The 22,820-nt window shown below is 51.5% G+C and overlaps 1 protein-coding gene across 45 annotated transcripts in view; it reads left to right on the top strand.

The window, feature by feature from the left end:
- Nucleotides 1-22,820, top strand: part of LOC144799531 (uncharacterized) — a 5,513,712-nt gene that overhangs the window by 3,328,467 nt on the left and 2,162,425 nt on the right. For 43 of the 45 annotated variants that reach the window (XR_013603860.1, XR_013603862.1, XR_013603865.1 and 40 more), the window contains one exon: nucleotides 14,143-14,199. The exons of the other annotated variants lie outside the window; for them this stretch is intronic. Coding sequence is in view for 40 of the 43 variants with exons in the window: in XM_078671256.1 (XP_078527382.1) it covers nucleotides 14,143-14,199 (57 nt within the window). In the remaining 3 variants the exon portion in view is untranslated. The remainder of the gene's footprint in view (nucleotides 1-14,142; nucleotides 14,200-22,820) is intronic. 45 annotated transcript variants of the gene reach the window in all.

Below are 22,820 nucleotides of genomic sequence, written 5' to 3'. Positions count from 1 at the left end.
GAGCGGTCTTGACACGGCCGATTCTGTGGCTCGGATTATGGGTACCGCAGTTGCTATGCGAAAATCGGCTTGGCTGAAGTCCTCGGACTTTTCTGCTGATGTTCAGGCGGCGCTTTTGGATCTGCCTTTTGATGGAGAAGGACTTTTTGGCAAGAAGGCGGATACAGCCCTCGAGACGTTTATGTTATGTTATGTTATGTTAAAAAATATTTATTGAGCGCACTGCCACCGATTGGTTTCCTGGCGCTAAGAAAAACAGAGAGTGACACCTGGGGACGTGAATAAATGGGAATTTAGTGAAAAGCTTGTCTAAAGAGCCATGTTTTTAAAGCTTTCCTGAATGACATGAGGTCCGGGCAGGCTCTGATCTCAAGGGGAAAGGTGTTCCATAGGCGAGGTGCAAGAACAGCAAATCTGCAGCCACCAGAACGTTTGCGATTGAAAGCGGGTGTCTGGAGGAGGAATTGGTGGGCAGAGCGCAGATTACGAGAGGGCGTGTGCCTGACGATGAGATTGTCAATGAATCCGGGACTTTTGCAATGGAGAGATTTAAAAATCATGCAGCCAGTTTTAAAAGAGCAGCGTTGGGCCATAGGAAGCCAGTGCAGGTCCCTAAGCAGAGGAGATGCAGAGTGCCATCTGGGTTGGGCAGTGATGAGTCTGGCCGCATAGTTTTGGACCATCTGGAGGCGCTTCAATAGATATAAAGGTAGGCATAGATATATGGAGTTTGCATAGTCCAGGTGGGACAGTACCGTGGTAATCACCACCTGGATAACGGCCGATGGAGTAAAGAAGCGTCGTACCTTTCGATTTTTTCTCAACTGGAAAAAACACTTGGAGACCACTTGACCCACTTGAGTTTTTAGAGAGAGGTCACTGTTCAGGGTCACTCCAAGTGTCTTTGCAGAGGAAGTAGGAGTAGGGGCTTGGCCCATGTCTGATGGCCAGTAGTGGGTGCCCCAATATTTTGCACTGTTACCTGTAAGCACCAACTCAGTTTTTCCAGGGTTTAATTTTAGGTGGTTTTGGTTCATCCAAGTTTGGATGAACCTCATGGTGGTCTGGAAATGAGAAATACAGAGGGTGGAATTGTCAACAGTAAAGAGCAGTTGCAGATCGTCCACGTAGTTAGACACAGATACCTGAATTTCTCTTAGGGCCTTGATTAGAGGGAGAATGTATATGTTGAACAGGTGAGGTGACAGTGATGAGCCCTGAGGGACTCCACAGGTGATGGGCCGTTTAGGGCCGACCAGGGTGCCAAGGTGGACCGACTGGGAACGAGTCAGCAGCAAGGCCCCTGATGCCAACCTGATTGACACGGTCGATCAAAATATCATGGTCGACCGTGTCAAACGCGGCCGACAAATCCAGAAGCACCAGGGCCTGAGGAGAGTGTCTATCAGCGCAGTCACGGAGAGAGTCTAGAACCGCGACTACCACTGCCTCAGTTGAATGGGCGGGGCGGAAGCCTGCCTTGTGGGAATCAAGGCCATTTGAGCCCTCCAAAAAGTTGGACAGGTGTTTCGCCACATGGGCTTCCAAAACTTTTGCCAAAAAAGGGAGCAAAGAGATTGGCCGATAGTTTGCCATGCAGGAGAGGTCTGCCCCAGGTTTCTTCAGGAGTGGGATGACTGTTGCTTCCTCAAAGGCAAGCGGTACTAGACCAGCTGTTAAAGAGTTATTCAACAGAGTATAGGCCGGGGTCGGGACGGAAGACAGACATTCTTTAAGGATGAAGGTGGACATTTGTCGGAAGGTGCCCCTGACTTGACTCTTGCTAGTAACTCTAAGAATTGCTCTGAGGTCATAGTAGGAAAGCTGTTTAATGTGACCTTGGTGGTGGTGTCGGAAGCAGAGGGGGCATTGCCAGGGGAACTGGTTTAAAGACAGCAGAGCTACTGCCAGGTCTTTGGGTCTCCAAATTAGAGGTGCATCGACTAGGAAGTTCAGAGGATTTGGTCGCTCTTCCTTTCGGAACTTTAGACAAGGTCAGCAGCAGCAACAACAGCAGCAGCAGCAGAACACCTTGTACAGGTCATACAGGGGGAAGCAAAGGGGCCGTCTTCGAGGGCGTCAAACCTCTTCCTCCTCCACCTCCTCCAACCCCCCAGCCTCAGAAAAGCAGCCCTAGATCCGCCATTCAGGAACATGTGGGTCTGGTGGGGGGTCGGCTTACCTACTTTCTACGGGATTGGGAATCTGTTACATCAGATCTTTGGGTTCTCAATCTCGTAGAAAATGGGTATGCCCTTCCCTTTCGGGAATTTCTTCCCAATTACCCTCCTTGCCAAGGTTATTGCACGGAGGAACATCTGTTGCTTCTACAGGAGGAAGTACAGATTTTATTAAGAAAGGGTGCGATAGAGGTGGTCCCAGAGCAGGAAAGGGGTCAGGGATGCTACTCCCGGTATTTCCTGATCCCCAAGAAGGATGGCAGACTTCGTCCAAACCTGGATCTCAGGATCTTGAATCTCTATCTGAAACAAGAGAAATTCAAGATGCTCACCCTTGCGCAGGTTCTTCAAGCGCTGCTGAAAGAAGACTGGATGGTGTCGCTCAACTTGCAGGATGCGTATTTCCACATCCCAATCCTGAAGTCGCACAGGATGTATCTCCGTTTTTACAGTGGGATCGCAGCACTATCAGTTTGCGGTCCTTCCTTTTGGAATTACTACTGCGCCTCGAGTCTTCACCAAGGTGATGGTGGTGTTGGCTGCACATCTCAGAAAGTCGGGTATTCCGGTATTCCCGTATTTGGACGACTGGCTGATCAAAGCAGAGTCGTCAGAGAAAGTGCTCCAGCACCTGCAGGAGACAACTCAGTTGTTGTACCGTCTGGGTTTTTCGATAAATGTACCAAAGTCTCACCTGGTGCCCGCCCAGCGCAACCTGTTCATAGGTGCGGTACTGGACACCACTGTGTGTCGTGCATTCCCTCCTCCTCAAAGGATTAGCGACATACAGGAAATGGTTCATTTGTTTCACAGTGGAGCGGTAGTTCCAGTCCTGAAGTTCCTTTGTCTGCTCGGTCTGATGGCTTCTTGCATTCTGTTGGTCAACCATGCACGCTGGCATATGAGGGCGCTCCAGTGGTGCCTCCGCAGGCAGTGGTTTCAACACCAGGGGGATCTCAGGGAGTCAGTGAGGATCTCCAGAGAGGCTGCAGCGGATGTATTTTGGTGGGGCGTGGAAGGCAATCTGTCACAAGGGAAGCCTTTCCATCTGTCTCCTCCGGAGGCCACGGTGATAACGGATGCATCCACTCTAGGGTGCGGTGCTCATCAGGGGGATCTGGAGGTCAAGGGTCTTTGGTCTCCAGAGGTAAGGTTGCTTCACATCAACCTTTTAGAATTGCGGGCGATACGTTTGGCGCTCAAGGCCTTCCTCCCTTCCCTTCGCGGTCGGTCGGTGCAAGTCCTGACGGACAACATGACCGCCATGTGGTACATCAACAAGCAGGGAGGAGTAGGGTCACAGTGTCTCTGCAGAGAGGCTCAGGACCATCAGATTTGTCTGATGGCAAATCATCTGGCCGGGGTTCTGAACGTGCGAGCAGACAGTCTGAGTCGTCATTTCTCGGCCGACCACGAGTGGAGGCTGCATCCAGAGGTTGTTCTCGACATCTTTCGGATGTGGGGTACTCCTCGGGCGGACCTGTTTACCACTCGCGAGAATGCTCACTGCCCGTCGTTCTGCAGTCTCCAGTATCCGATGCAAGGAGCCTTGGGGGATGCGTTTCAGTTGAGTTGGGGAAATCAACTCCTTTACGCGTTTCCTCCCATACCCTTGATTCCTCGGGTTCTGAGGAAGATTCGCCAGGACTGGGCCCAAGTTATATTGGTCGCCCTGGGTTGGCCAAGAAGGGTGTGGTACACAGATCTTCTCCACCTCTCCTCTCACCCGCCGCTACGTCTCCCTCTCAGGGCAGACCTCCTCTCTCAGATGGAGGGGTAGGTTCTACACCCCCACCTCCAGACATTACACCTTCATGCCTGGAGATTGAACGGGGCAACCTGAATGCCTTTTCTCTCCTGCCTGACGTGGTGGATGTCATCTTGTCAGCCAGGCGTGACTCCACTAAGTCCATCTATTCATATAGATGGTCAAAATTTGTCACTTGGTGTGGGGAGAAATCTTTTGACCCTTTGAGAGCCCATTTGTCTGATGTTCTCCAATATGCCCTCTCTTTGGCGCAGCAAGGGCTTGCTGTTGCACAGTTAAGGGTTATCTTTCAGCGCTGTCTGCATTTCTCTGCTTGCCTGACCAACCGTCTCTTTTTAAATCTCCTGTAGTTTTACAGTTTTTGAAGGGCCTCACTAATAAGTTCCCTCCTACTCCTTTTATTGTGCCTCAGTGGGATTTAAATCTTGTCTTGACCTTTTTAATGGGTGCTCCCTTTGAGCCTCTTCACAAATGTCCTATGAGGCTTTTGACTCTTAAGACAGTCTTCCTCGTTGCAATAATCTCAGCAAGGAGGGTAAGTGAGCTTCAAGCTGTTAGTTCCAAACCCCCTTTCTTGACCATTCATGCTGATCGAATGGTTCTAAGGACCAGGGCTGCTTTTCTCCCAAAGGTAGTGTCTCCTTTCCACCTTGGTCAATCCATTACCCTCCCTACCTTTTATCCTCCCCCACACCCTTCTAAGGAGGAGGAGAGATTACACCGTCTGGACCCCAAAAGGGTGGTGTCCTTTTACCTGGACAGGTCTAAAGACTGCCGATTGGATGACCAGCTCTTCATTGGGTTTGCTGGCTGCAAAAGAGGAAGAGCGGTCCATAAAAGAACTTTGTCAAGATGGATCGTCCTTTGTATAAAGATCTGCTACTCTTTGGCCGGTAAGGAACCACCAGAGGGTATAAGGGCTCATTCTACAAGAGCTAAATCTTCAACCTCAGCATTGGCTAGAGGTGTTCCTGTAGAGGACATGTGTAGGACGGTAACTTGGTCTTCCCTCCACACTTTCGCGAAGCATTACTGCTTGGATACCGAGGTGAGGAGGGACGGCCACTTTGCGCGTTCTGTCCTCCAGGATTTTCTGGTATGGGTGAGTGGACACCCTCCTCCGGAGTGGGGACTGCTGTGGGACTCTATTGACAAGGTGAGGAGTCCACACGGCAGATGTATCTATCAGAAGAACAAGTATCTTACCTTCGGAAACGCTTTTTCTGGTAGATACAGTATCTGCCTGTGGATTCCTCACTGACCCACCCGCCTCCCCGTTGTCCACTCTTCTATACCAGAATAACTGTATTGTATTTGTTTTATGGTCAAAGAAAATGTGTTATTTAAAATGTTTTCTTGCAATGACTTCACACTGTGTGTGTTACTTTGACTATTGTGTGCTGTGTATGCTATGTATATTTCTACTGTCATTGGTCCGTCCGTGTGCCTCGAAGGCACGGGAAAAAAGGGCGGAACTGATGTCATCACGCCGGCGTGGGCCTATTATGGGCGTCGGTGACGTCAGCGGAGTCGCGAGCGATGGCGTGCCTCTATGACGTCCAAGTCCACGTCGGCGCAAAGCTACGAAAAGAATTTACGAATGTTGCTGACGCAAGGGGATATTCACAAGGTGAGGAATCCACAGGCAGATACTGTATCTACCAGAAAAAGCGTTACTGAAGGTAAGTAACTTGTTTGTTTGGTTAAATGAAAATGTGTAGCTAATTTAGCATAATGAAAAATCTAAATGTATACATAAAGAGAATAGGAGTACATTAACGGATAGTACCCGGGTATTGCGGGTAATAGGCCTTGTGGTCAAAGTCATTTTAAAAAATAAATTGAGAAATAACAGAAATTGCCCATCTGAATGTAATGTTGTGAATTGAAACCCAGATTTAAGTGTGTACTGATGGATATCTTTCTAATACACAGAAGGATACCAGTAACAAGAGCATGATGACCCCATGTGCATTAAATTTGTCCTGAAGAAGGTGTGACCATATCTACGGCTTAAACACCGAAACCCGTCGACGCACCACGTAACATAGTATCCAAGTAAAGCCTAGGGGGCTTCAGATATACCCCAATTTTGGACACTGGAAGTCACATAAAATTTGTGTAAAGGCTGTTGGATCTGACTAATCTGTAGCAACATCGTCTGTTTCATTGAATATAGGGGGTTTCTTTGTCTTTCTCTTTTTTTATTTGAAAATGTATTGTGTTATTTATCTATTTGTGGTATAAATTTGTTGTAATATTAGATGTTTTAATATATTTTATTGTTTTGTATGAGATGTCTCTATGCCAAATGTTTTCAGAAAAATATTTTTTCTGAAATTTTAACAAAATTTTGTCTCCTATTGGGAAGGAGATCTGTGTTTGATTTTGAAAGAAAAGACTGTAAACGTTACATTTTAGTTTGTGACCAATAATTCCAAGAGTACACCAATAAAATACACTGAGTAAATGAGGTGCGATCATGATAGTGTAGAGTGAATATTGTTATCCACGAGTTAGTTCAGGGATATTTCTTTGACTTTGAAAAGAGAATAATGTCTGATAACTGACATGTTTTTTTTAGGGTTTTTCCCCTTTTTCTTCAAGGGCCAATTCTCTCTGGGCCCCGTAGGGTTTTCTTTATTGATATGCCCTGTGACAATAATCATGGATTCTATTGCGAGCCAAGCTCTTGTTCTGCTATTCCTATGTACATTTGGTCTGTTGTTAGTTATGACCAGCTGGTTCTCTTTGAGAACTTTTGTAGGATTAGTTTGCAGACCCTCCTCCAGGGGGGTATAGCTATAGTATTTAATTCGAAAGTAAAGTAATCTATGGCTAGATTTCTCTATCAGATGTAAAAGTAACTTACCTTCTGTAGCATAATTAATATCTGGTAGAATCACAGTCCTGCCGCAGATTCATTAACTCCCTGTCCATCCTCCCCACTCTGCGAATGACCTATGAGGTCAGGATTATACCCTTTTCCAGTACTGGTTTTATATACCGGTAATCACTCTCAACGTATGCTGGGACTCAACAAACCACTTAGCCTGGCCATACCATCCATTTTGAAATGTGTGTTATTGATTGGGTTGGGGCGGTGGTTTCTCCTTCACACTGGATTTTACACCAGTGGGCAATATTGATTTATTTGTTCTTTCTTAGAAAGTTTTTGTTTGGTATCTTTATGCATTGTATTGTCTCTTAATGGTGTGATTCAATAAACCGCTTGGCGTTGTTTTTATAAGTTTTGTTTTGCTTTTTCCTTGCCATTTATTTCCATTGATGAATGGACTATAGAGTGTAAGGTTTTCTTCCTTTACATGAGAGTTATTCACCAGGGCACAGGGTTTAATGTATCCCTGTATCTGAAAGAGACACGTTAGTGATAGATTCCTTACCTTAGAATATCCCCAGGCGTGAGACTGGATCTGGAAATTTTTGCGTAGCAATACCCCTGCGCGTCGGTAGGTGTCGTCTGTGGCTCAACGTCCGTCGTCGACGTCGTTAGCGCCGGAATGACGTCGTCGGAGTACTTAGACGCCGCCCATGCGCGCTGACGTCAGTTCTTCTTTTTTCCACGCCAGCTAGCGCAGATCCGGAGAAGCTCTACCCCTAGTCATTTTTTGACTAAACTTTTTGATCTTTTTCAATCATTTCTTTCTTGAGTCTTCGACTCTATCAGTGCCGGTAGGGATGCCCGGGTTGAAGCCCTGTTCGAAGTGCGACCGACTGATGTCGGTCACGGACCCCCATCGCCGGTACCTGAAGTGCTTAGGCCTCGGCCACAACGACCGCACCTGCTCCGACTGCCGGGCCCTGATGTCAAAGGCTAGGCGGGAGCGGTCCCGCAAGCGGCTCGAGCTCCGGCAGTGGGCCCCGCGCCATTCCAGGTCCCGGTCCCACGGGAGGTCGAGGGACCGGTTGCAGGGTCGGAGTCCCCGCAGCTCCGGGAGTGGACATCGGTCGTCGGGATCCAAGTCCTCAGGTAAGAGGCATGAGAGGTCGGAGCGGCATCATCGCTCCTCCGACCCACCCCAACGCTCGCACGATGCGGCCGGGGGTTCGGGCGACACCGCCCACGCGGCTCCGCGAGAGTCGCAAGCGTCGCCGCCTGCCCCACACCTTCGGGTCCCTGGGCACGGCGCGACGCCGGAGGAGGTCGAGCGGTACCTCATGGCCATGAAGTCCCTCCCTCCTCGGCCGGGCCCCGCCTCCGGGCCCAGCGGTCCCGGCTGGAGGCCCTAGCGGGTTGGGCGCTTCGGCCCCGACGCTGTCGGGTGCTTCGGCCCCGGCGCCGCCGGCGACTTCGGTCCTGGCGCCGCAGGACCTCACAGGATCCGCTTCCGAATCCAGGTCGTCGCCGGTCGACCTCACGACCTCACCGGCGCCGGCCCCGAGGGTGTCGCCCCCGGCGCCCATTAGGGAAGCCGTCCCCAGTCTTCCCTTCGGTCCGACTCTGGCGCCGGAACGGCGCCGTTGGGCGCCGCTTCCGACGGCCTTTGGAGATTTCTATTTCCATGAGGAGGCCCAGTCTGTTGACCCTGGATTACAGGAGACTGATGCCGGAGGTGATTGGGAGGGGTCTGAGGACCCTCTGGCACAGGATTGCCAGTCACAGGAGAACTGGACATATGAGCTTGGGGAGGCCAGTGGTATTGACACCTCGCCAGACACTGGATTTGTCTCCCCTCCCACCGTGGCTACGGAGGAGGGGGCTGCTTACAGCGTAGTGTTGATGAGGGCAGCCAAGGCCTTGGGCCTGGAGCTCCCCGTCGCGGCCGTGAGGACTAACCTCCTCACTGAGGTTCTTAAACCGCAGGCAAGCTCCAGTGAGCCTCTGCTGCCGTTTAATGAAGCCCTATGTGACGTTCTTGTGGGCACTTGGTCCAAGCCCACCACAGGTCCGCCTGTGGATAGGAACGTGGCCAGACGCTACCGCCCGGCCCTGGGCGACCCTTGCTTTTTGTCCACCCACCCCACCCCCGAGAGCCTGGTTATCCAGGCCTCCACTTCCCAGACCGCATCCAAGAGATACGAACAGTTCGGAAAGAAAGTGTTCTCGTCCCTGAGTTTGGGACTGCGGTCTGTCAACACCGCGTGTCTCTTGGGCCGCTACACCCACACCCTGTGGGACACGGTCGCGGACGTGCTGCCACAATGCCCGGAGGAGGTCCGGGCTAAACTCGCCCAAGCCCTTGTGGAGGGTCGAGATGCGGCACGATACTCTATCCGGTGTGGACTGGATACCACGGACTCACTGGGCAGGGCGATGGCAACGACGGTGGCGGTTCGACGCCACGCCTGGTTGAGGTCCGCCAATTTCTCGGCCGATGTCCAGGCCATCCTCCTGGATATGCCGTTCGATGGCTGTCGCCTTTTTGGCGACAAGGCAGAACATGCGCTGGAGCGATTTAAGGACTCCAGGGCTACGGCCAAGTCCTTAGGCCTCTCGACCACGCGCCAGCAATCGGGTGCCTTTCGCTCCTTTCGTGGCCACGGAAGGGGCGTCCCCACACGTGCTGCCAGCCACGCACCACAGAATACCCAGCAGCGCGGTGGCGGCCGTGGAAACCGCCGTGGCGGCGGCGGTCGGGGTCAGCGGCGAGGCCAGTCCACACCTCCCTCCGCAGCACCTGCCTCCAAACCTTCCTAGTCCGAGCTTTCAGGCCCATGTGATGCCTGTGGGAGGCAGGGTTCGCCATCACCACTTCCACTGGCGCACTGTCACATCGGACAAGTGGGTGCTGCAAATCGTCCGAAGGGTCTACTCCTTCCCCTTCGAGGCGACCCCTCCAGCCATGCCACCGCAATTCCACCGCATGTTGGGGGATCACTTGCAACTTCTGCAAGAGGAAGTCACGGCTCTCTTGGCCAAGGGGGCCATCGAGCACGTTCCTGGGCCAGAAGTAGGGTGTGGATGTTACTCCCACTACTTTCTGGTGCCCAAGAAGGGCAAGGGGGGCCTGCGCCCGATCTTGGACCTACGGATTGGCAACGGCTTCCTCCGTCAAGAGAAGTTCAAGATGCTGACTTTGGCTCAGGTCTTAGCTGCCCTGCACCCCGGAGACTGGATGGTAGCGTTGGACTTGCAGGACGCCTATTTTCACATCCCCGTCCTGCCGGCCCACCAGCGTTACCTGCGGTTCACGGTAGGCCACGAGCACTTTCAGTTTACCGTGCTCCCCTTTGGCCTTACCAGCGCCCCACGAGTGTTCACGATGGTGATGGCGGTGGTCGCAGCTCATCTGCGCAGGTTAGGGGTGTCAGTCTTCCCCTACCTCGACGACTGGTTGTTGAAGGCGGGCTCGCCCCAATCAGTCGTCAGCCACCTTCAGACTTCGGCCGACCTCCTGCATTTGCTGGGGTTCTCCATCAATGTGCCAAAGTCGCACCTGTGTCCCTCTCAGAAGCTCCTCTTCATCGGAGCGGTTCTAGACTCGGCGCAGTTTCGGGTTTACCCTCCCGAACAGCGGGTTCGGGATATTCAGGCTCTGATTCCCTTCTTTCAGCCTTTATCCCGAGTCTCAGTCAGGTTGACGCTGCAGCTTCTGGGGCTGATGGCCTCCTGCATCCTACTGGTGCGTCACGCCCGGTGGCGGATGCGGGCTCTGCAGTGGGACCTGAAGTTTCAGTGGGCCCAGCATCAGGGCAACTTGTCCGATCACGTCTTGATCTCGGAGGGCACTGCAAGACAGTTGCAGTGGTGGCTCACGGACCGCGTTTGGGTCAGTGGCAGATCCCTCTCCCTACCCCACCCGGAGCACGTAGTTGTGACGGACGCGTCCCTCCAGGGCTGGGGTGGCCACATGGGAGAGGCGGAGATCAGAGGACTCTGGTCTCCGGCGGAGGCCCGGCTCCACATCAACCTGTTGGAGTTACGGGCGATTCGTCTAGCGCTGAAGGCATTCCTCCCCTCTGTCCAGGGGAGTGTAGTGCAGGTGTTCACGGACAACACCACCGCCATGTGGTACTGCAACAAACAGGGTGGGGTGGGGTCGTGGACCCTATGCCAGGAGGCTCTGCGCCTCTGGCAGTGGCTGGAAAGTCAGGGTGTGACCCTGGTAGTTCAACACCTGGCAGGTTCTCTGAATGCCAGGGCGGACGAACTCAGCCGTCGGTGCATGATGGATCACGAATGGCGTCTGAACTCGGACGTGACGCAAGGACTCTTTCAGCAATGGGGAGAGCCTTGGTTAGATCTATTCGCCACCGAAGAGAACGCGCAATGTCATCAGTTCTGCGCGTTGGAATTTCCAAGGCGGCACTCACTCGGAGACGCTTTTCGTCGCGAGTGGAGTTGCGGTCTGTTGTACGCCTTTCCACCTATACCACTTCTGCCCAGAGTGCTGAAGAAGATCAGGCGCGACCGGGCCCAAGTCATCCTTGTGGCTCCGGACTGGGCACGAAGATACTGGTATCCCGAGCTACTCAGCATGTCAGTAGATCCCCCGATTCGTCTGCGCCTTCGGGAGGACCTTCTGTCACAGCAGCAGGGGACGGTCCTCCACCCGAACCTGTCCAGTCTCCACCTACAAGCTTGGAGATTGAGCGGCGACAGTTGAGGCCATTTGACTTGCCTCCCGAAGTCTGTAATGTCATTCTGGCAGCCAGGCGTCCCTCCACAAAGTCGGTATACGCCTGCAGGTGGAACAGATGTGTGGCATGGTGCACAGCAAAGGCTGTGGATCCACTCTCTGCCCCCCTTTCTGAGGTTCTCCTCTTCCTTCTTTCTCTTGCCCAGCAGGGCTCTGCTCTGGGCAGTGTCAAGGGCTACCTTTCTGCCCTTTCTGCCTTCTTAAGGCTACCTGATCAGCCTTCTTTGTTCAAGTCCCCTATTGTAAATCGATTTCTTAAGGGCATCACGCACATGTTCCCTCCTGTTCCCTTCGTGATGCCCCAGTGGGACTTGAACCTTGTTCTTACCTTCCTGATGTGCGCTCCCTTTGAGCCACTTCACAACTGTCCTCTTCGTCTTCTGACTCTAAAGACTGCTTTCCTGGTTGCCATCACCTCTGCCAGGAGAGTGAGTGAGCTCCAGGCCCGTTCTTGTACTCCACTTTTCCTTTCTGTCCATCCGGACAAGGTTGTGTTACGTACGAAGCCATCTTTCCTGCCCAAGGTTGTCTACGCCTTCCACATTGGGCAGTCAATCACCTTGCCAACCTTCTTTCCGCCTCCGCATCCCTCTAAAGAGGAAGAGCGGCTCCACCGTCTGGACCCAAAACGTGCGCTCTCATTCTATTTGGATCGCACACGCCAGTTCTGGGTGGATGACCAACTCTTTGTTGGCTACGTGGGTGCTAAGAAGGGGAAGGCGGTACACAAGCGGACCATCTCCCGGTGGATCATCTTGTGTATCCAGGCATGTTACTCCGTGGCTAAGAAGGAGCCCCCTGTTGGATTGAGGGCTCATTCCACTCAGGCCACGGCAACTACAACTGCCCTGGGCCGGGGAGTGCCCTTACAGGACATTTACCAGGCAGCTACGTGGGCCTCGCTGCACACGTTCGCACGACACTACTGCCTGGACAGTCAAGTCCGGAGGGATGGCTTCTTTGGCCGTTCCGTCCTCCAGGACTTTCTGGTGTGATTATCGGTTCGCAGACCCACCACCGGGGTTGGTATTGCTGGGGTATCTATTCTAAGGTAAGGAATCTATCACTAACGTGTCTCTTTCAGATGCACAAGTTACTATTGTGTAACGATATATCTGTAAGAGACATTAGTTAGTGATAGATTCCTTACCGACCCACCCATCCTCCCCGTTCTGCGAACCGATATCTAGGGTTAAGGTCATCCCCTTTCAGGGCCCTAGTTTCTTGGCACCAGTGTTGGTTCTATCATGGCTCTGCGTATCTGGCGCGGAAAAGCTGTGTATCAGAACTGACGTCAGCGTGCATGGGCGGCGTCTAAGTACTCCGACTACGTCATTCCGGCGCTAACGACGCCGGCGACGGACGCGGAGCCGCAGACGACGCCTACCGAGGCGCAGGGGTATTGCTACGCAAAAATTTCCGGATCCAGTCTGACGCCTGGGGATTTTCTAAGGTAAGGAATCTATCACTAACTAATGTCTCTTACAGATATATTGTTACACAAGTAGTAACTTGTGCGTTTTGCTGATTCTTTTGGGATTTTCTTTAAAAACCAGGTCTGGTATTAACATACCATTTGATTTTTCTTCTTTATTAATGTTTCAAAGATGTTTGATCTTATGGCACATTGCTTCCACAACCAGTTTCTATAGTGGCTCCGCATACTGGGGTGGAAGGTTTCACTGAAGAAACTGACGTCCGCGTAGCAGAGGGGACATATATGGCTCCACTGACGTCATGACCGGAATCGATGTCATCGCGGAGCCGTACAACGCTGTCCCCAGGCACACAGAGAGAGGTACTGCTGAAAAATGACTGGAGCCTGGGGGAAATTCAAAAGTTAATGAATCTGTAGCTAGACTGTGTCTCTATCAGATATTAATGTTACGGAAGGTAAGTACGTTCTACTTCACTTCTTTAAATTGATACTTGTATAGCGCACTACTCACCCGCAAGGGTCTCAAGGCGCTTGTACGAATACCGCTGTGGAACCCATCCTGGCTTTCCCTGTGAGGTTTCCACTCCTGGGCACCCCCAAGGTGGAGGCCAGGCATCCTTAGCATTGTGGGGGCTGTTGTGGAGATTAAGCAAGCTATTGCCCAGAGTTGCAGAGTGGGACTCCATGATTGGAATAGGCACCGAGGCGAGAATTATCAGGTCCGTGGAATTTTGAGCCCAAGACCCGCCGAGGCGGGGAATTGAACCCTGGTCCTGGGCTAGACCTCTGCATCAGGGTCTGCCGCTCTAACCATTGAGCCACACTTCTCCACTTTATAGATAGTTTTGAAGTTTTGAGAAATTGCAGTTTGTTTCTACAAGTCTGTGAACCCTATTTTCATTTTGATTCAGGTCCCTAGCTCATTTCGTTTTCTTGACAGTTAGATTACAGTTTGATCAAAACCTAGATTCACTTGTAGCACAAGTCATTTGAGATCAGCTGTTGGGTGGAAGACACAACGGTTAGCCCTATGGTTTTGCACTTTCCTGAAAAAAGACACTGCACAAACATTGCCTGTTAATGCAAATGCATCTACCATTATTATCCTCTTGCTTGTGCAGGTCACTAAATTATAATTTGTTTGTTTTCTTTCAGAATGAGCGCACTCAAGAACATCATCGACGTGAACCATCAGATTGGAACCAACGGCAGGTATGTTTTCCAGACTTTTTAAAATGCAACTCTGAAGCTGGGGAAACATTCTGGAGAGCTATCCTATGAGAATCAGTAAAATGCATGCATGTGGTTCACATACCCGTTAACACAAAATTACCAGTGTGATCTTTTTTGAACTTCTGCAATACTTAAAAGCTGACAAAATGTAGCCCAAGCTACAATTCAAAGCGATACAAAAGTGGATGATGGACGGAGAGTTTGAGCAAATCAAACACTCACCCCCAGTCAACTGATCTGGGTTTAATCCATCACCATTATTTAGCCCACTCAGCCACCCCATTTCAGACATGGCTATATGCAAATCAGTCTGACCCTGTGCCTCATGGGAACAGGCCAGCCCGAACTGCCAAGCCATGTCTTCCATGGACCGGAAACAAGCACCCTGGGACCGGTTTCGGATTCATAATCCTCATCAGCCAGGCTATCTTGAATCCAGTGGCCAAGTGAGCAAGGAACTCACGTCTGAGCATACCCTGCCACACTTAGGGCGAACAAAGCGATACAAAAGGGGATGATGGACGGAGCGTTTGAGCAAATCAAACACTCACCCCCAGTCAACTGATCTGGGTTTAATCCATCACCATTCTTTAGCTCACTCGGCCACCCCAGTTCAGACATGGCTATATGCAAATCAGTCTGACCCTGTGCCTCATGGGAACAGTCCAGCCTGAACTGCCAAGCCATGTCTTCCCTGGACTGGAAACAAGCATCCTGGGACAGGTTTCGGATTCATAATCCCCATCAGCCAGGCTATCTTGAATCCAGTGGCCAAGTGAGCAAGGAACTCACGTCTGAGCATACCCTGCCACACTTAGGGCGAACAAAGCGAGACAAAAGGGGATGATGGACGGAGCGTTTGAGCAAATCAAACACTCACCCCCAGTCAACTGATCTGGGTTTAATCCATCACCATTCTTTAGCCCACTCAGCCACCCCATTTCCGACATGGCTATATGCAAATCAGTCTGACCCTGTGCCTCATGGGAACAGTCCAGCCCGAACTGCCAAGCCATGTCTTCCATGGACCGGAAACAAGCACCCTGGGACCGGTTTCGGATTCATATTCCTCATCAGCCAGGCTATCTTGAATCCAGTGGCCAAGTCAGCAAGGAACTCACGTCTGAGCATACCCTGCCACACTTAGGGAGAACAAAGCGATACAAAAGGGAATGATGGACGGAGCGTTTGAGCAAATCAAACACTCACCCCCAGTCAACTGATCTGGGTTTAATCCATCACCATTCTTTAGCTCACTCGGCCACCCCAGTTCAGACATGGCTATATGCAAATCAGTCTGACCCTGTGCCTCATGGGAACAGTCCAGCCTGAACTGCCAAGCCATGTCTTCCCTGGACTGGAAACAAGCATCCTGGGACAGGTTTCGGATTCATAATCCCCATCAGCCAGGCTATCTTGAATCCAGTGGCCAAGTGAGCAAGGAACTCACGTCTGAGCATACCCTGCCACACTTAGGGCGAACAAAGCGAGACAAAAGGGGATGATGGACGGAGCGTTTGAGCAAATCAAACACTCACCCCCAGTCAACTGATCTGGGTTTAATCCATCACCATTCTTTAGCCCACTCAGCCACCCCATTTCCGACATGGCTATATGCAAATCAGTCTGACCCTGTGCCTCATGGGAACAGTCCAGCCCGAACTGCCAAGCCATGTGTTCCATGGACCGGAAACAAGCACCCTGGGACCGGTTTCGGATTCATATTCCTCATCAGCCAGGCTATCTTGAATCCAGTGGCCAAGTCAGCAAGGAACTCACGTCTGAGCATACCCTGCCACACTTAGGGAGAACAAAGCGATACAAAAGGGAATGATGGACGGAGCGTTTGAGCAAATCAAACACTCACCCCCAGTCAACTGATCTGGGTTTAATCCATCACCATTCTTTAGCCCACTCAGCCACCCCATTTCAGACATGGCTATATGCAAATCAGTCTGACCCTGTGCCTCATGGGAACAGTCCAGCCCGAACTGCCAAGCCATGTCTTCCATGGACCGGAATCAAGCATCCTGGGACCGGTTTCATATTCATAATCCTCATCAGCCAGGCTATCTTGAATCCAGTGGCCAAGTGAGCAAGGAACTCACGTCTGAGCATACCCTGCCACACTTAGGGCGAACATAGCGATACAAAAGGGGATGATGGACGGAGCGTTTGAGCAAATCAAACACTCAAACCAGTCAACTGATCTGGGTTTAATCCATCACCATTCTTTAGCCCACTCAGCCACCCCATTTCAGACATGGCTATATGCAAATCAGTCTGACCCTGTGCCTCATGGGAACAGTCCAGCCCGAACTGCCAAGCCATGTCTTCCATGGACCGGAAACAAGCATCCTGGGACCGGTTTCGGATTCATAATCCTCATCAGCCAGGCTATCTTGAATCCAGTGGCCAAGTGAGCAAGGGACTCACGTCTGAGCATACCCTGCCACACTTAGGGCGAACAAAGCGATACAAAAGGGGATGATGGACGGAGCGTTTGAACAAATCAAACACTCTCCCCCAGTCAACTGATCTGGGTTTAATCCATCACCATTCTTTAGCGCACTCAGCCACCCCATTTCAGACATGGCTATATGCAAATCAGTCTGACCCTGTGCCTCATTGGAACAGTCCAGCCCGAACTGCCAAGCCAAGTCTTCCATGGACCGGAAACAAGCATCTTGGGACCGGTTTCGGATTCATAATCCTCATCAGCCAGGCTATCTTGAATCCAGTGGCCAAGTGAGTACTGGGCCACCTTATCAGTCCCTGTACAGCATACCTTAGGTATCCAGGGCATAGGTGTACCCAGGGCCTACCAGGGGCTGAAGCATGTATTATGCCACCCCTGGCTGGCCACCCAAACAGACACAACTGGCTGCACGACAGCTGGGGCAAGGTGGTGTAATCACCCTTTGCTTTAGATATAGTATACCTATATCTAAACCTAAAATGGACACAAATATTCCTGTCAGTCACTCCTATGGCAGGCCTTATCAATCCTGAAGGCAGAGTGCTTGGAATTATGTGAGATGGCGCTCTGGCACGAGCTGAGCCAGTTTGCAGCTTGCGGAACCAAGTCCAAAAGACGGAAGTCCTCATCCTGGGATCCTCGCCCTCCGCCTGGGACGACTCCTGGTGGCCCCCCGCCCTGGGAACCGCACCCAAACCGACAGACCACGCACGCAACCTGGGCTTCATCCTGGACTCCTCCCTCTCCATGACCAGGCAAGTCAACGCCGTCTCCTCGTCGTGCTTCAACATCCTGCGCATGCTACGGAAGATCTTCCGGTGGATCCCTACCGAGACCAGGAAGACTGTCACCCAGGCACTAGTCACCAGCCGACTGGACTACGGCAACGCCCTCTACGCCGGAACCACCGCCAAGCTCCAGAAGAGACTCCAACGGATCCAGAACGCCTCAGCCAGACTCATCCTCGACGTCCCACGACACAGCCACATCTCCGGACACCTAAGAGACCTGCACTGGCTCCCGGTCAACAAGAGAATCACCTTCCGTCTCCTCACCCACGCACACAAAGCCCTCCACGATCAAGGCCCGAGCTACCTCAACACCCGCATCAACTTCTACGATCCCAAACGACACCTCCGATCAGCCAGTCACGCCCTCGCCGCCGTCCCCCGCATCCGAAGAACGACAACAGAGGAAGGTCCTTCTCCTACCTGGCCGCCAAGACCTGGAACTCCCTCCCGACCGACCTGCGCCTGACCCAAGACCACCTCGCCTTCAGGAAGAAGCTCAAGACCTGGCTGTTCGGGCAGTAGCAGAACCCCCCTCCCCCTAGCGCCTTGAGACCCTCCAGGTAAGTAGAGCGCTCTATAAATGTCTATGATTGATTGATTGATTGATTGTTCCATGATAACGCTATACCATATACTCTTAAGTGCATTATAATCCTCGCGGTTAAATGCAAACTTTGGTATAGCATTATCAAAACATGTCGAGTAAGGTGTCATACGAATTGGAATACTAACCCCTCGCCAATTCTGGCAACGGGGTTAGCATTCCACCCTTCTAGAGGGACACGACATGTATGTAACTGTGAACCCCGGTTAAAGTCAGATACAGCCTCAGCTCCACAAAATGGATGCTGCCACCGAGACACAAGTCTGCCCTCCTGCTGCTGGGAGTCCTTCCAGCAACGGAGGCCTGGACAAAGGGTTTCCTGTCAGGGGCGGTGCTAGCACCATCCCAGACAGGATTTTGTGTATCCCAGGTGGGCAGGGCTGAAAGGAAGGTGACTGCAAGTGGCACCCCGCTGCTCACTGTGCATATGCCGGCTCAAACCAGTTCCTGGGGCACCCCAGCCCCTGAGCTGGGGAGAGACCGGACAAAGGAGAGGGGTGTAACCACCCCCCTCCTGGTCCCACCCATAGGGCAGGACCTAGTCGCGTGCCAGCCCCTTTTTCTTAGGATAAAGGTAGGAGCAGGCCCCCTTCCCAAATTAGATAATCTTGAATCTTGAACTACTTTCCACGAAAGGAACTCTTGACTTTCTCTGAAGACTCTCCCTTGTGGCTAAGGAGTAGCCACCCTGCACCAGCACGCACCATCGAAGCTCTTGCGGTTTGCTGCACGTCCATCCTCCGGATCAAGACTGCCCAGCTCGACGAGACCCGGATTCCCTGCCATCTCTGACCTCTACCTACATCATCCAGCCCAGCTGAGATTCGTGGGTGTGACGAGACCCGTGGGACCGGCCATCTTCAAGACCTGCACGACGCTTCACCAGCACGACCCCCGGGAGACCCTCGAGTAAGTGCACTGGGGTTTGAGAAGCCCAACCCTAAGCAGCTCCAGCACCGAAGTCTAGCCTCCCAGCATCCACGAGATCTGTGTGGGGCCCTTCTGCTTCCTTGCTGCTTGCCACGTTGTCCGGTCACTCGCCCGTTGGCTAGTGACCCTCTTGATGACGTACCACAACGTTTTCACCGCTGGTCTAGGTCCCCTAGACTGGCCCTTGCTTCTTGTCCAACAAGAAGTGCCCTGGACCCTCCTGGTCCACTCCAGACGCCATCTTGACTCCACCGCGTGGGCTTGCCTTTGCCAAGGGTTGTTGCTCAAATCCTGAGTCCAGCATTGCCGACAGCCTCGTGGGACAGCTCGCACCTCCAGCCTGGACGCCGACAACGCCTCCTGGCCCGTGTGACTGCAGAGTCCAGCGTCGCCCACTCACCTGGTCGAGGTGACTTCATCCGGTGCCATCACAGGCCCACATAATCACTGGCTAGTGATTAAGAACTAAGTCCCCTCTGCTTTCAGGTCGTCTCCTTCACTGATCCAGCCTTGGAACACACCGAACTTCTTCACTGGTCGCCTGCCAGCAACATCTTCTTTCAGGCTCCATAGACTACAACGAGGATTCCCGACATCATTTGAACCCTATGCAGCCGCGACCCCTGGGCTAGGTAACTCGAGCATTTCGGTGCTCCAGCACAGGTTCACTCTCCTAGTGTCCAGATCCTTTTTCGTTTTTAGTCTACCTAGTCGGATTCGTCCGGAAACAGTAACTTTAGAAACGCTAGCATCCATAGACTTCTTCCCGCATCCCGCGTGAGAGTGCACACTCTGCACCCGATCTCCCTAGGCCTCCTGCTCATAAGCTCAACTACAGTAGTGTAGTCCTAGCGATCCTGAAGCATCTGGATCTTGTTACTTACCTGCTAGTATTTCGCATTCCACTTTTTGTGTATATGGTTTTTTGTGCCCCTCGGGCATTTGTGTAAATTGTGCAACTTGAAGTATTTTCATAAGAGTTTTGTATTGTGCTTAGCTCCCTGACTCATAAAGAGTTCAGGGTAGACTTGTTATTAATAAATATCCTATATTTTTATAACAACTTGTGTGGTGTCCTTTCACTTGGTGTTCAAGGGGTATATGTGATGGTAAAACAGCTGGCTTAACACGCCCTCTAGAGTTTAGCCTAAAGACTGCTCTTGTCCACGCTACTAGGATAGCTGGTCTAATAAGGTTGACTTACAACCAATCATCAATAAGGGTTGTTTGGTATGATACAAAGTGATCACTAGAATAGTGAGCACTATATATCAGGCCAACTTCTCACATTGGTGTGCAGCGGCTGGGATTTGAGCTTGCTGTTGTTTTACCTCGCACGTATCCTAAGAATATCAATTGAAAGATCACATAAGTACCCAGGTACATATAACTTAACTTAGAATACTCTGAGTTCTACTGAACCAGCTGTTGTAGTGTAACAGGGCTTAGCACACTCTGACTACAACTCTTAGCAAGGGATCAGTAGGTAAACCCATAGTGTAGGTAGGTGCATCACTTACATCACACTAGAAGCATGTCTACCCATGGAGAGTCTTCAGAGACTCCCCTTGTGGATGTTGACCCTCCACAGGTCACTTCCAGATATGCAGCCCTTAGCTTCCAGGAGATGAGACAAGTGTGTACCTCCAGGAAACTAAAACAGGGTTCTAACCCTACCACTCCCTTCCTTTTAGGTCTCTTAGAGACTTATGATGCTAGAAAGGTTTCTCATACAGATGGGAGCATGCCCCCCTTAGAAGGTACCCTTGGTGATCCTGACCTCCCTGAAACTGAGGAAGTAGAGGAGGAAGAGGATGAAGAGGTTATTTCTGGGGATGAGGCAGACAATGGTCCTGAGCTAGTCAGCAGACTTACTAGGGCCAACTTAGACCTACATAGGGAAGGATCTGGGGGACCCCCAGTACTGACCCTAAGCAGGCCTAACTTTGGAGTTAGAAGAGATAGGTCTCATTCTAGGGACTCCAATAGATCTGTGCACTCTCATGGCTCTGCTCAGAGGAGAATAACTTCCCCTCAGAGGAGAGAACATGAAGCAAGGATGAAACAGGCTAATCTGAGGATTCAGAGGGAAGAACTTGCCCTTGCCAAGGAGAAGCTTGCCTTTGCTAGAGAGCAACAGTTAAGTGGGGTAGTCCCCACTGGTGGCAGAAATATCCCTAAGGATAAAGACAGGAGTTTTGATACTAGACACCTGAGTAAAATAGTGCCCCCCTTTAAACAAGGGGATGACATCCACAAATGGATGACTGCTTTGGAGAGGGCCTGCACTGTCCAGTGCATCCCCCAGAGTCAGTGGGCAGCTATTTTGTGGCTCTCCTTTGAAGGTAAAGGTAGAGATAAGCTCCTCACTACTAGAGCTGAGGATGCTAACAATTACCAAGTCTTGAAAAATACACTGATTGATGGGTTTGGCTTAACCACTGAACAGTACAGGTTGCTGTTCAGAGACACCCAGAAAATTCAGTCTCAAGATTGGGCTGACTTTGTAGATTGTGCCACTAAGGCTTTTGAAGGCTGGTTACTGGGAAGTAAAGTTACTGATTACACAGGATTGTATAATCTTATTATGAGAGAACAAATCTTAAGTAAATGTCCTCGGATGCTTGTTTCCGTTCTGGGAAGGACATGGCTCTTGTAGTTCGGACTGGACTGTTCCCATGGGGCACAGGGTCAGCGCTGATTTGCATATCGCCATTGTCTAACCCAGGGTGGTGTGGAGTGGAAAAACGATGGATTTGGGCCCAGATCTTTTGACTGGGGTGAATGTGTGACATTGATCCACATTCTGTCCATCACTGTTGTGTTTGCAATTACCGCTCTAAGTGTACTGGGGATGCTCAGACGTGAGTCGCAGGCACTCCACACCACTGGAGTCAAGCTAGCCGGGCTGATGAGAGGTGTTACCTCGAAACCGGGCCGGTCCTCAGATGCTTGTTTCCGTTCTGGGAAGGACATGGCTTTTGTAGTTCGGACTGGACTGTTCCCATGGGGCACAGGGTCAGCACTGATTTGCATATCGCCATTGTCTAACCCAGGGTGGTGTGGAGTGGAAAAACGATGGATTTGGGCCCAGATCTTTTGACTGGGGTGAATGTGTGACATTGATCCACATTCTGTCCATCACTGTTGTGTTTGCAATTACTGCTCTAAGTGTACTGGGGATGCTCAGACGTGAGTCCCAGGCACTCCACACCACTGGAGTCAAGCTAGCCGGGCTGATGAGAGGTGTTACCTCGAAACCGGGCCGGTCCTCGGATGCTTGTTTCCGTTCTGGGAAGGACATGGCTTTTGTAGTTCGGACTGGACTGTTCCCATGGGGCACAGGGTCAGCGCTGATTTGCATATCGCCATTGTCTAACCCAGGGTGGTGTGGAGTGGAAAAACGATGGATTTGGGCCCAGATCTTTTGACTGGGGTGAATGTGTGACATTGATCCACATTCTGTCCATCACTGTTGTGTTTGCAATTACCGCTCTAAGTGTACTGGGGATGCTCAGACGTGAGTCCCAGGCACTCCACACCACTGGAGTCAAGCTAGCCGGGCTGATGAGAGGTGTTACCTCGAAACCGGGCCGGTCCTCGGATGCTTGTTTCCGTTCTGGGAAGGACATGGCTTTTGTAGTTCGGACTGGACTGTTCCCATGGGGTACAGGGTCAGCGCTGATTTGCATATCGCCATTGTCTAACCCAGGGTGGTGTGGAGTGGAAAAACGATGGATTTGGGCCCAGACCTTTTGACTGGGGTGAATGTGTGACATTGATCCACATTCTGTCC

This window comes from Lissotriton helveticus, chromosome 1_2 (genome assembly GCF_964261635.1).
Source record: "Lissotriton helveticus chromosome 1_2, aLisHel1.1, whole genome shotgun sequence".
NCBI lineage: Eukaryota > Metazoa > Chordata > Amphibia > Caudata > Salamandridae > Lissotriton > Lissotriton helveticus.
This window is presented reverse-complemented; position numbering and strand designations above follow the sequence as displayed.